This window comes from Chrysochloris asiatica, unplaced genomic scaffold, assembly GCF_000296735.1.
Source record: "Chrysochloris asiatica unplaced genomic scaffold, ChrAsi1.0 scaffold00054, whole genome shotgun sequence".
Classification (NCBI taxonomy): domain Eukaryota; kingdom Metazoa; phylum Chordata; class Mammalia; order Afrosoricida; family Chrysochloridae; genus Chrysochloris; species Chrysochloris asiatica.
This window is the reverse complement of record NW_006408572.1, coordinates 6,001,827-6,013,887: the sequence shown is the minus strand read 5'-3', so window position 1 is coordinate 6,013,887 and position 12,061 is coordinate 6,001,827. Positions and strand designations below refer to the sequence as shown.

General features: G+C 41.7%; 3 protein-coding genes across 3 annotated transcripts; 2 read left to right on the top strand and 1 right to left on the bottom strand.

The window, feature by feature from the left end:
• The first annotated feature begins 360 nt into the window (after window positions 1–360).
• TXNDC17 (thioredoxin domain containing 17) lies at window positions 361–2,397 on the top strand. Its single transcript, XM_006863291.1, has 4 exons — window positions 361–505; window positions 1,132–1,213; window positions 1,611–1,686; window positions 2,329–2,397. Exons 1-4 carry the CDS (start codon window positions 361–363, stop codon window positions 2,395–2,397), a joined length of 372 nt encoding a protein of 123 aa, XP_006863353.1.
• A 1,185-nt stretch (window positions 2,398–3,582) lies between these two features.
• On the bottom strand, window positions 3,583–10,690 carry MED31 (mediator complex subunit 31). The gene is made up of 4 exons (XM_006863290.1): window positions 10,641–10,690; window positions 9,622–9,699; window positions 8,854–8,950; window positions 3,583–3,941 (listed from the first exon to the last, which is right to left on the bottom strand). Exons 1-4 carry the CDS (start codon window positions 10,666–10,668, stop codon window positions 3,749–3,751), a joined length of 396 nt encoding a protein of 131 aa, XP_006863352.1. The 5' UTR covers window positions 10,669–10,690; the 3' UTR covers window positions 3,583–3,748.
• Window positions 10,691–11,161: 471 nt separating this feature from the next.
• On the top strand, window positions 11,162–11,539 carry LOC102812149 (chromosome unknown open reading frame, human C17orf100). The gene has a single exon (XM_006863478.1). The coding sequence runs from the start codon at window positions 11,162–11,164 to the stop codon at window positions 11,537–11,539; it is 378 nt and encodes a 125-aa protein (XP_006863540.1).
• Window positions 11,540–12,061: the final 522 nt, after the last annotated feature.

Below are 12,061 nucleotides of genomic sequence, written 5' to 3'. Positions count from 1 at the left end.
GCGCAAGGCGGCTTGGGAGCCGTTTAGTCTCCTGAACTACCACAAGGTCCAGGTGTTGTATGGCAACAAGCTTTACAGCCTGTGTATATGGAGCCAGGGCCGTGACCTTATTGGGACAGAAGTCTTGGTTTGGTGAAAACTAAAGATGGGGAGTGGACCAAGCACCGAAGAGTCCAAGAAGCGAGAACAGAGACGACGAGATGAGTTTGGCCTCCAGAGGCTCCCGTAGCTGCGCTGGCTTCCGCAGACTCCGCCCAGATCCTAGCCTACCCGGAATCGGCTTCGTCCCGCCCCACGTGGGCTCCGCCCCACGGTAGCTGGATCGGCGGTCCCTCTGGCAATCTGCGGTACTTTTTCCCGATGGCCCTCTACGAGACTGTACGTGTCTCCGGCTTCGAGGAATTCAGCCGGGCTGCAGAGCAGCACAAGGGCAAGACCATTTACGCCTATTTTACGGGCTCTAAGGACGCCGAAGGGAAAAGTTGGTGCCCCGACTGCGTGCTGGGTGAGGCCGGGGACTCGGGGGCTGCTGCGGAAAGACTGAGGCCAAGACCTCAGAGCTGGGTTGAAGATGAAGGGAAACGTGATCCCGGAGATCCGCGGGGCGATTTGAGCTGTCATCTTTAACTGTTTTTCCCAATCTGTACCCTTTCCTGCTAAGAGTCCTTCCTCGCCTCACCAAGAGCGCTTTTGTTGTTTAAAACCACTTAACAATTCATTGGGAGAAAGATGAGACTTTCTGCTCCCGTAAAGATTTCTGCTCGGCCTCGGAAACCCTACACAGTGTCGCTGAGTCGGAACCGACCCCTTGGCACACCATTTATTACTACCAAGATGATCTTGGAATCTGGTTGGAGCTTTTTTTTCCCCAGTATGATTAGTGTCTTAGGAGAGATATAAGTTGGTCCTCTTCGACCCATCGTTTGGGGCATTATGGGGTTAGGGATTAGAACTCCGACATGATCCTTATCCTTAAAGTGGGTCTAAGACCAGAAGAGAGTAGCACTTGACTTATTCTGACCTTCGGGTTAAAGTTTGATTACTCACCAAGATTGCGGGGGGGGAGGTAGGAGTGCCTATCTACTTGTAGAATTGATGTGTTAATTGTTTTCTGTCGATTTTTTTTCAAAGCCGAACCAGTGGTGCTAGAGGGTCTGAAGCATATTAGTGAAGGATGTGTGTTCATCTACTGCCAAGTAGGAGAGAAACCTTAGTAAGTGGCAATGTAAAATGGACTTTAGGGATAATGCAATCTTTGGTAGAAGGTGCTCTGAATCCGGTTAGATACATTCTGTGGTAAAGTGTTGGGTAAATGATGCAATTAGCAATTTACAAATTATAAATGCAAAATTCCAACCACTTGTATTTAGTAAAAATAATTCCGTTAATTTGGCCTTCTGTAAATTCAGAACTTAAGTGGTTTGCATTTCTATATTTTTATCTGTCACTTTAAATAAAAACTTTGCACAGAGTAATGTTATTGTTCTCCAGGGTTTTTAAATGTTTACAACAAAAACAATAATTGCTAAGAAACTAAACATATGTCAAAGTATCAAGAAAACTGGAAGAAACCAAATGCTTTTTACATGATCACTTTCTTTTCCGAATAGCTGGAAAGATCCAAATAATGACTTCAGAAAGAAGTTGAAAGTAACTGCAGTGCCTACACTACTTAAATATGGAACAGTGAGTATTTTTAAGTGTTTTGGGGCTATAATTGTTTGTACACTCTATCAAAACTGTCTTAATTGTTGGACAAAAAAAGATCTTGCTCTTTAATCCCAAATTATCACTTTGCTGTTCAGAGTGCATTCAAAACTTACAACCTGTGTGCCCATCCCTATGGTCAATCCCAGTAAACTTAATAATGCAAATATCTAAATATTAGGACTGTTCCTTTTTTTAAGCCATTCTTCTTTTTAAAAAGACAAAACAAACACATTAAGCAGTTCCCAAGAAAGCTAATTAACTCATAACTCTTTAAAGCATTAGCATAAATTATTTTTACCACCTAATGCATAATTCTGATTGAAAAGAAAGTTCATTCAGGCCTCTGAAGAGCTGAGGGGAAGTGGGCATGGCACTGGACAGGCTGCTTCTCGTTTTATTTTGTGGAGCTTCCTGGCGTCTTGGGCTTAAATCCCTTGAGCCAAGTTTTTTACTGATTCATCTTGAGGCAAATATTTTAAACAATCCCATAAAACTTGTTATAGCCAGTGGATAGTTTCTGTGTGTTCAAAGATGTGTGTCATTCGAGGTAGAACAATGCATTCCACTGCTAACATTTGTAGAAGTGGATTTTAAGATTTGACATTTGTTTTCTTACAGCCTCAAAAACTGGTAGAATCTGAGTGTCTTCAGGCCAACCTTGTGGAGATGATGTTCTCTGAAGATTAAGATCTGATGATGGCATTGCTTCTTGATTTCTTAACCTTGATCTGTATACGTGCTTATTAAATAAACAATGTTAAAAAAAAAAAGTTGATCTAAGCAAAAGTACCCTATTAAAATGATCATGAACCCTCCATCCTCAATATATGGGTATCTTTAAAATATCAAGAGTGGCAATAAGAAAAATGCATTATTGTAGATGTGAGAAACACCTAAAAACTCTTAATACAACAAAGTTGACAGCTTCCAAATCTCTGAAGGTATTAGGATAGCTTTTACCTAAAACCCTTCGCTTGGCTTTAAAACAGACCTTAGTCACTGAAGGAAAGCATAGACTATCTAAAGCACAAACAATCTGCTTTATCTGGGCAGTCTGTTTTGCAGTTGTCTTGAATGTGCTTCACACGGGATTCCTTGGGTTGACAGAAAAGGGACTGTGGAGACTAACCTAATGGTGTGACACTCTCCAGCTCAAGCCAATCTTTGGATTCTACCATTTATTAGTTGTGACCCGTTAAGCAAGTTACTTAACCTATCTAAACCTCAGTTTCCTCTATAAACAGGATTATTCTGAGAATTAAATTAAGAACCTAAAAAAGCATTTAACTTAGCATTGTCTAGGTTGTGGTATCTGCCAAATAAATGTTAGTTTTCTCAAATGAGCACAAGTACTTGAGGCTCCATCCACATCTTAGTCTATCCTAAGGTCAAGAGTCCAATTAATAGTTAACTACCAATCTTCTCAGACTCCTGGTGTGGCAGCACTAGCTGCTCCTCAGAAATCCTATACAGGGTAGCTGAGTCGGAATCAACTCAACGGCACTTCAGCACTTAATCACAACCAATCTTCTCCCTGCCTCTACAAGGTCAACAATATACCAGTGATTTTTCCTTAAAGATCTCTCTCAAAGCAAGTGGTACTAGATACGTATCCCTGTATAAACATCAGGACCTTAATACAATTAAAAAGGTCGCTGGCAATAATCCTTTCATTCTGTCACCCTAGAGTCAAGGTCAAGAGCAGAGCTCCATTTAGAATTCTATTCGGTGGCCCTACTCTACCCCACTGTCTGTTTAAATTAGTCCAAAGCATCTAAGGTTTCATTCTTATTTAGGTGAGGTGTTTAAAAAAGAAAAACTATGAATGAAAACTTAAAAATCCACAAGGAACTCTCGAAGTAGAACAATTCTGGTTTAACAGAAATAATCTATTAACAGTAAAAAGCTACTTGGATTAAATAGCACACTAAAGCATCTAGGTGCTACCACAAAGGTAGTTAAGAAGTCTTTTTTGTCTTCACTGTACAAAACACGAACACTCTATACATGTCTTTAGAGCCTGCTCTGTATCCACTTCTCATTTTCCTGATGTGTTACTTTGCTGCTGCTGCTCTGCCAGGGCCTGCTGCAGACGCATCCGCTTCCGGGAGTAATGCTGCCAGTGCAGAATTTGCTGCTCATCAATAAATTTCGCACACTGAGCATTCACCAGCTCCTTGCGGAAGTGTTCATACTGGAGCAGTTCTAACATGTGTAAACACTGAGGATACCTGGGTTTAAGTTTAAAGTTAATGACAACATAATTCAAGTCAGTAATGCTAAGCTCTTAGTTAACACACTTAAAAATGATCTTGTAACCTACCATTACCATTAATGTTAACTTAGTATATTTTGGTAGTATAGTCCCACCCTTCTTTACCCCAACCCTCACCCCTGCTTATGCAGAGCTTAGTCATTAAAAAATCACAAGTAAGCAAATATTTCCAAAGTAATAAAATTTAACTTCATAAAGATTCACTGGCCCAAGGCCACACAGCAACTTGTGACCAGAGTTACTATTTGGGACCAAATCATGTTATTCTACTCGAGTGGTTTCCAAAGTGAGGAGCATGAATACTTTTTATTTTGGCAATCATGTGCTTATTTACTAATTACCAGGTTTTCATTAACAGTGATTCAAAGAAAACCTAAAAGTGAGTTTCAATAAGAATACACAAATATACTCAAATTTTCCACAGGGATATAATAACTCTGAAATTACTTTATGTATGCTTTGGGATTGAGCAAATCAGTGTATTGTAGACAGAGCTGGATTTCTGGCTATCAGAAACGGAATTACAGATAAGGAAAGGGGACAAACTAGAATAAACCTTTTGTTGTTGGGCTGAAATTAAAAACTGAATTCATGGTTCGTACTATGCACACAGATAAAGAAATATAAATGTGGGTGTGCACACACATGTGTATCCAAGTATTTCCTAGCTTTGTGTGTTGAGAAGGCGTAGAAGCAATGACACTTGTCCACTTGTGGTTTTTAAATACCATTTCCTAGAGTTCCTTGGAGAAATGGCTGGTTCCAAGGCTAGGGCAGAGAAAGCAAAAGATGAGCCTGAATCATTATGTAGCCCCAGAAAGAAAGATATCTTGAAAGATGGTGGGGATATGTCAAAAGTGCATAGGAACCAATCTGAAGGGGCTCCAAATAGCTAGATTACCATTAGAGCAAGAAAATACATAATTAAAATCCAAAATATAAAATAATCCAAGAGTCTATAAAAATTCATTAAATGAATAAACAAATCTGAGACAAAGCAATGTTCTGCCTTACAATAGCATTCCAACTGATAAAGGCAGAAGGAATGACAAAAATTGCCAGAGTGAAAAATTGTTTAGGGCAAGAATCTTCAAAAGATGCTAAAATGAGTGGGCAAAGGCATAATATGAAACAAGGTATTTACACAGTCTCAAATTATCTCCCACAAGATACTTAATTAAAGATAAAACAGTAACTTGATAGAGGAATTGGCAGCCAGCACCTTACCTAAGTGCTCAAACTTAACATCACCACAGTAGTAGGTCAAAGGAACTTCCTATGACCCCTGATACACCCAGCGTGACAGAACACCACATCTACATCAAGGTCATGAAAGACCAAAAGATTGAACTCATTGTTGTGGTTATCAAGTTGGTTCCAATTCATAGAGACCCTATGTAGTTTCTGAGGCTTTAAATTATCACGGGAGCAGAAAGCCTTATACTTCTCCTGTGGAGCACGTATTAAAGGAGACTACATACATGATAACCAAATGCAATACAGTATCCTGGACTGGGTACTGTACCAGATTTAGGACATTAGTGGATAATGTGCAACATATGAGTGAAGCCTACAGATTTGATAGTATTGTATCAATGTTAGTGTTACAGTTTTGATTACTACAGTAACAAACATTCAGAGAGTCTCCACAAAGAATAACGTGGACACAACTGCCAAATACCCAAAGGAGACACCTGAACTCTGGAAGAATCTGGAAGCTATGGCACCTGAGAAATGACCAAAGGTAGTGGAAAAATAAAACGAAAAACAATACCTATGTAGATAATGGCTATTAGTGAAACAGGCCAAATAGTGAGTGAAAAATGTCTGAAAGAGGCAGCTGCTCCTCAGTTTAGTGAGTCCTTGATTTAGGAGAATGAAGACCCAAGGTTGCCAAATATTCCAGATTCTATAAATAGTTGGAAATCTAACTACTAACATGAAATCTTCCAATCTTTAAATGCCAGCAACTATTACAGAAAATCAAAGCCTCACGTGGACCAAATGTAAAGTAATTTGCACCCTCTCCTGAATGTTGTTGTTAAGTGCCGTCGAGTCGGTTCCGACCCATAGAGACCCTGTACAGGGTTTCCAAGGGTGTAAATCTTTACGGGAGTAGAAAGCCTCATCTTTCTCCCGCGGAGCGGCTGGTAGTTTCGAACCGCTGACCTTAAGGTTCGCAGCCCGATTCGTAACCACTACACTACCAGACCTGAATGTAGGTATCTAAAATGATAGAATCAAGAGGGCATAACCAGGTTTTGGACCTTAGACCAGTTCCAAATTAGGATCAAAACTAGAAACATGTTGAAGCTATGTGATATTATATTTTTATCACAAAGAAGGAAGAACATTGAAAGGACTGCTTGTAACAACAGAATCAGCTATCCCTGAATGAATTAACATGTATCCACTCACTGGAAACCTCCAGCCAGTGTAGATGACTACCTCTCAAGGTTGTGGGTGAGATTGAACTTGATGGTATCTAAGACTTAGTCTGTAAATCCACATACATATATTTTTCAATCACATATATTTTTAAGTGTTTTCCTTGGATTATTAAATAAGTGGTTGTCTATGACAAGTTAGTAAGGGTGCAAAGTCCCATAGGTAGTCTAAGGATGTGGGCTTTGTGAATCAGTTGTTATTGGACAAAGATCAGAAAGTGGCTTGCTTGAGGAATAATAAACCTAAAAATTTTTCCTCCATTGTGTGTGGTTTTACACAAAAAAGCAAAAAGTTTCACGATTGCTTTTTGGCTACCTGGTTAAAATGAGGAAGAGGTAAGAGTTCAAGGTTAATTTTTATCATTAAAAGTGAACAGATTTACACAGCCATTGCAGTACATTGAGCTCCACAGAGACAGCGCCGGGCCAGGCAGAGCCGGACGGCACTGGGCAGACTCTGTGCCTCGCGGACGGAAAAAAATAACTAAACATGGGGAAAGGAGATCCTAAGAAGCCGAGAGGCAAAATGTCATCCTATGCATTTTTTGTGCAAACCTGCTGAGAGGAGCACAAGAAGACGCATCCAGATGCTTCAGTCAACTTCTGAGAATTTTCCAAGAAGTGCTTAGAGCGGTGGAAGACCATGTCTGCTACAGAGAAAGGAAAAACTGAAGACATGGCAAAGGCGGACAAGGCCCGTTATGAAAGAGAAATGAAAACCTATATCCCGCCTAAAGGGGAGACAAAAAAGAAGTTTAAGGATCCCAATGCACCCAAGAGGCCGCCTTCGGCCTTCTTCTTGTTTTGTTTGGAGTATCGCCCCAAAATCAAAGGCGAGCATCCTGGCCTAGCCATTGGTGATGTTGCAAAGAAACTGGGAGAAATGTGGAATAACACTGCTGCCGATGAGAAGCAGCCTTATGAGAAGAAGGCTGCTAAGCTGAAGGAGAAGTACGAAAAGGATATCGCTGCCTACCGGGCTAAAGGAAAGCTCGATGCAGCCAAAAAGGGAGTCGTCAAGGCTGAGAAAAGCAAGAAAAAAAAGGAAGAGGAGGAAGATGAAGAAGACGAAGAGGATGAAGATGAAAAAGATGATGATGATGATGATGAATAAGTTGTTTCTTGCAGTTTTTTTTTGTCTATAAAGCATTTAACCCCCCTGTACACAACTCACTCCTTTTAAAGAAAAAAAAAAAAAAAAATTGAAATGTAAGGCTGTGTAAGATTTGTTTTAAACTGTACAGTGTCTTTTTTTGTATAGTTAACACACTACCGAATGTGTCTTTAGCTAGCCCTGTCCTGGTGGTATTTTCAATAGCCACTAACCTTGCCTGGTACAGTATGGGGGTTGTAAATCGGCATGGAAATTTAAAGTAGGTTCTTATTGGTGCACAGCACAAATTAATTATATATGGGGATGGTAGTTTTTGTTTTGTTTTGTTTTTTCATCTTCAGTTGTCTGATGCAGCTTATATGAAATAATTGTTCTGTTAACTGAATACCACTCTGTAATTGCAAACAAAAAAGTTGCAGCTGTTTTGTTGACATTCTGAATGCTTCTAAGTAAATACAATTTTTTTATTTTAAAAAAAAGTGAATAGATTTATGGCTTTAATAATGTTTTGTATAATTTAATAAATATTAAAAGTATCCATCACACAGCCTGAATGATCAGTGTTATTGTTGTTGTTAAGTGTAATCTAGTTAGTTCTGACTCATAGCAACCCAGTATAGGGTTTCCGAGGCGTGGCTGATGGGTTTGAACTGCAGACTTTATAGAGTTAGCAGTCCGGTGTGGATCCTACAGCACCACACCAAGACTCCCAATAAATGAGTTACATCCTTTAAAAATTAAAAATGTCAGTGGATATAAAGCATTTGGCACATTAAAAGAAAATAATAGCTTTAAGACTTAGGCAAGGTTATTTTGTCCAGGACAGCTTAGAAATACCTTCCACAAAAAATACCCCTTTCTGAGTTCTTTAATTTTCAGCCTAAGGCTATGTGGTTGTATTTACAGACTGGAAGTTGCTTAAGGTTCAAAACTGATGAGATAGGTACAGTAAAACTTAACACAGTCAGACAAGATGGGGCCAGATACAGGGATTTAACTCATGAAAAAAGACTGGCTTTTATTCTTCATAAAATGGAAAGCCAATGAAAGATTCTACCAAGAAAGTAATATGCTCTGATTTACATTTTTAAGAGATCAAATTTGTTTCTGTGCACAAAATGTTTGCTTTTTTTTCAGTTTGGGGATTAAGGGAAGTGGAGGTGAGGTGAGATGAGAGTGCCTTGTAACAGAATAGGTCCAGAAAAGCAAATTCTCTTTCCCCAATGTGGAACTAAGAAGTCTGTTAAATATCAGGGTTTTAGAGTATAATATATACATACATTTAGGATTACAAAAATTAAACTTACTTTAGATACTTGGCATATTCTGGTTCTTTCCAGTAAAGCAAGTATTTAAGATAATTAACAAAAGCCTTGTCTTTGAAGTAACCTCTTTGGGCAAGAACTGAAAGGCAAAAAACAAAAAAACAAAAAAACACCTGTAGGTCAAACCAATCCTTGGGCCATTGGTTTAAGACTCCTAACATAGACAATTTCCTTACATTATTATCCCCACCCCAACAAGACACTGAATTCAAACCGAACCCACTATTATGGAGTTGGATCTGACGGGCGCAGCAGCTCTGTAAAGCCAGCATAGAATTGCTCCATAGGGTGCCCAAGGCTGTAATCTATGGGAGCACAGTACCTCATCTTTCTTCCTCACAGGGACTGCTAGCTTGAAACCACCAACCACCCTCTTGGTTGTTGTTGTTGTTAAGTGCTGTCGACTAGGTTTCGACCATAGCAACCCTGTATAGGGTTTCCAAGGAGCAGCTGATGAGCTTGAACCACCGACCTTGCAGTTCAAATGGCTTTGCAGTCTGATGCATTAACCCACAGGGCCACACCAGGACTCCTACCCTCTTGGTTAGCAACATTTAAACCACTGTGCCACTAAGGTCTTCAAACAAATCCCAGAGTGCTCAATTATATACACACAGCAGTATATGTGTAGCAACAATTCCACTCAATGAAGTTAAAATGTATAAAAATAGATGCTATTATGAATTGCACCTCTTGTGTCAGAAATCATTAATATTAGTACTCAATTTAAGGAGATGCTCAACAACTTACAATTAAGGTAATTTGGGTTGGCTAAACACTGCACAAATTCCAACTCCAGCTGAAACCGGAGTCGATTTCCAGCATCATCTAGGACAAAAGACACCAAAAGTCATCCAAAATAAAGGTCACTATGTATAATATTGATTTGTATCAAGACAGTGCTAAAGAAATCTTACTAATGCTGAAGTATAAAGGATCTGTATGATTTTCCTAAAATGGATGTGGGAGGAAATAAATCTTCCTTACACATCTAAGAAAGAGGAGCAGAGCTTTTTAACAGGTTAAAAGGAACAAATTGGGAGTGTTTCTAAGGGTGAAGGAGTTGTCAGAGAAAACAGGACTACACAGAAGAGGATATCTGTTATTAAGCGTCGGTGAGTCGGTTCGGACACACAGCGACCCTACATAGGGTTTCCAAGGAGCGGCTGGTGGATTTGAACCGCGGATCTTGAGGCTCAAACCTAGTGTGTCACTATGTAGGGATCTGAGCAGTGATCACTGAGGTAGGCTGTAATGACAACTGTTAAGTAAATTACTCAGTGAATGAATGCTAAGCTCAGTGAGTGCTAAATCAGGAATTATTTCAAAATGTAAGCCGAAAAACAAACTACGGAGAATGGGAAAGATGATGCAGTACGTGCATATCTGAGAAGCTTAAGCAATAGCAGAATGAGACACAAGTTTGTTGACGATATTTCAAACTTGGGCAAGCTTATCTGAAGCACACAGAACACTAATCAAGAACACAGTTTTAAGATCCCAGCTCTCTCCCTGAGTAGTCTCGTTCATGCCGGGAAACCGATGGGGTCGGTATTTGAATAGCACGTGTGGAGAAAACATTTTGAGAACGGATAAAACTGTAAAGGCAAAAAAGTACCTTCGCCTTTCCAGATACTACAAGAACCACCTGTCGAACTGTAAGTTTGCCGGATGGTAGGCCTGAAACGATGCTAAGGGGAAACGGGAAATAGTGTTTGGACTGAGAAGAATTCTATTTGCGAAGATTCGAGGCTCAGTGCGTTACTGACCTGTCTCCATAGCGACGGCAGCGGCCATAAGCAGCACAGACTCTAAATCGCCACCACTCGCCAAACCTACAGCTCCGAGTGGCTGGAAAGATTCCGGAAGTCACCACTTCTCCTTCCTGTCCCGGGGCAGTGTGGGATACTTGGGAAGGATCGAGCCTCACTCCGAAGATCTCAGCTCCGCCCATCCCCGTTCGGCCCCGCCCCGGCCCCGCCCTCGCAAGCTCTCGAATGGCGAGTGGGAGGTGCTAGAGCCAAATCCAAGCGCACTGGGCCTCTCCACACAGAGCGCCTGAGGGGAAGGGGCTTTCAGCCCCGGCTAGACCCTCAGTTACCCTTGTCGTCCTGTCGTGACACTCCCGCTTGGGGCAGCATCGTAGTCTTCCACCATTGTGCCTGCGATGACATCATACACCATTATGACGTGATGCCTTACCAAGTGACCCTGCGTCGTAACCCAGAGGCTTGATTGAGGGCGACCCTTGTCACATTGAGACCTCATTGGCATTCGATACAGCCCCAGAATGGCCTCACCCCTTAAGGGAAAGTCTTCTTCGCCCCGAGTGGAGACGACCCGCTATAAGGAGACTTCGACGGTCCGTGTGGAGACATCGTCCCACCGCGTGGAGACCTCGTCTCGGCAGGTGCGAACGTCCTCCCGGCAGGTGGAGACCGCCCAGCGCCGCACTGAGGGACCCTCCATTTCCCCCTCCGGGAAGCGGCTCCCTCGGGTCCTGGAGGTGTCCTCCCAGCATGCGGAGTCCTCCTCCCAGCACACAGAAACGTCCTCCCGCCACGTTCGGGCCTCGAGTCAGCGGGTGGAGAGGTCCCTGCACCGCGTGGAGAACCCAGCCCGGCGGGACAAGCCGGCAGCCCGCCAGAACGTAAAAATGGCCCCATGACATGCTCCCCAAAGGCCACGAGAGGACCGTGGCCCTGAGCCAGGCAAGGATTGCCTCCTGTTGCCAGCCAGTCAGCTGCCTGGTGGACCAGTTGTGTTTGGCTTCTTGGAGCCAGTTCATGAATCAATGTAACAAATAGCTAAGTTGTACTTTCTGGACTCAGCCAATGTTCATGCACTTTGGACCATCCTACCTTTGACCCAGTGACAATTTTGAGTTGAAGGCAACACAAAACGTTTTCAGGCCAATGATCCTGTATCAATTAGGCTGGATGGACAAAAGAGGCTGTTTGAGCTTGTGAGCCAGGTGAGTTGGGGGTTGCTAGCCACGGATAGAAACGTCAAACTAAGGGGACAAGGACCACATTGAAAGCAATCATGACCTGCTAAAATCCTGAGGGACAAAGAACAGAATTCCATAAATGAATTCGTTGGCCTTTGTTTGTGTTACAGAATAACAAGTTAATTATTTTCTTTAGCTAAGCACTTGTCCATGTTACCCCTGACCACACACTTTGTAATA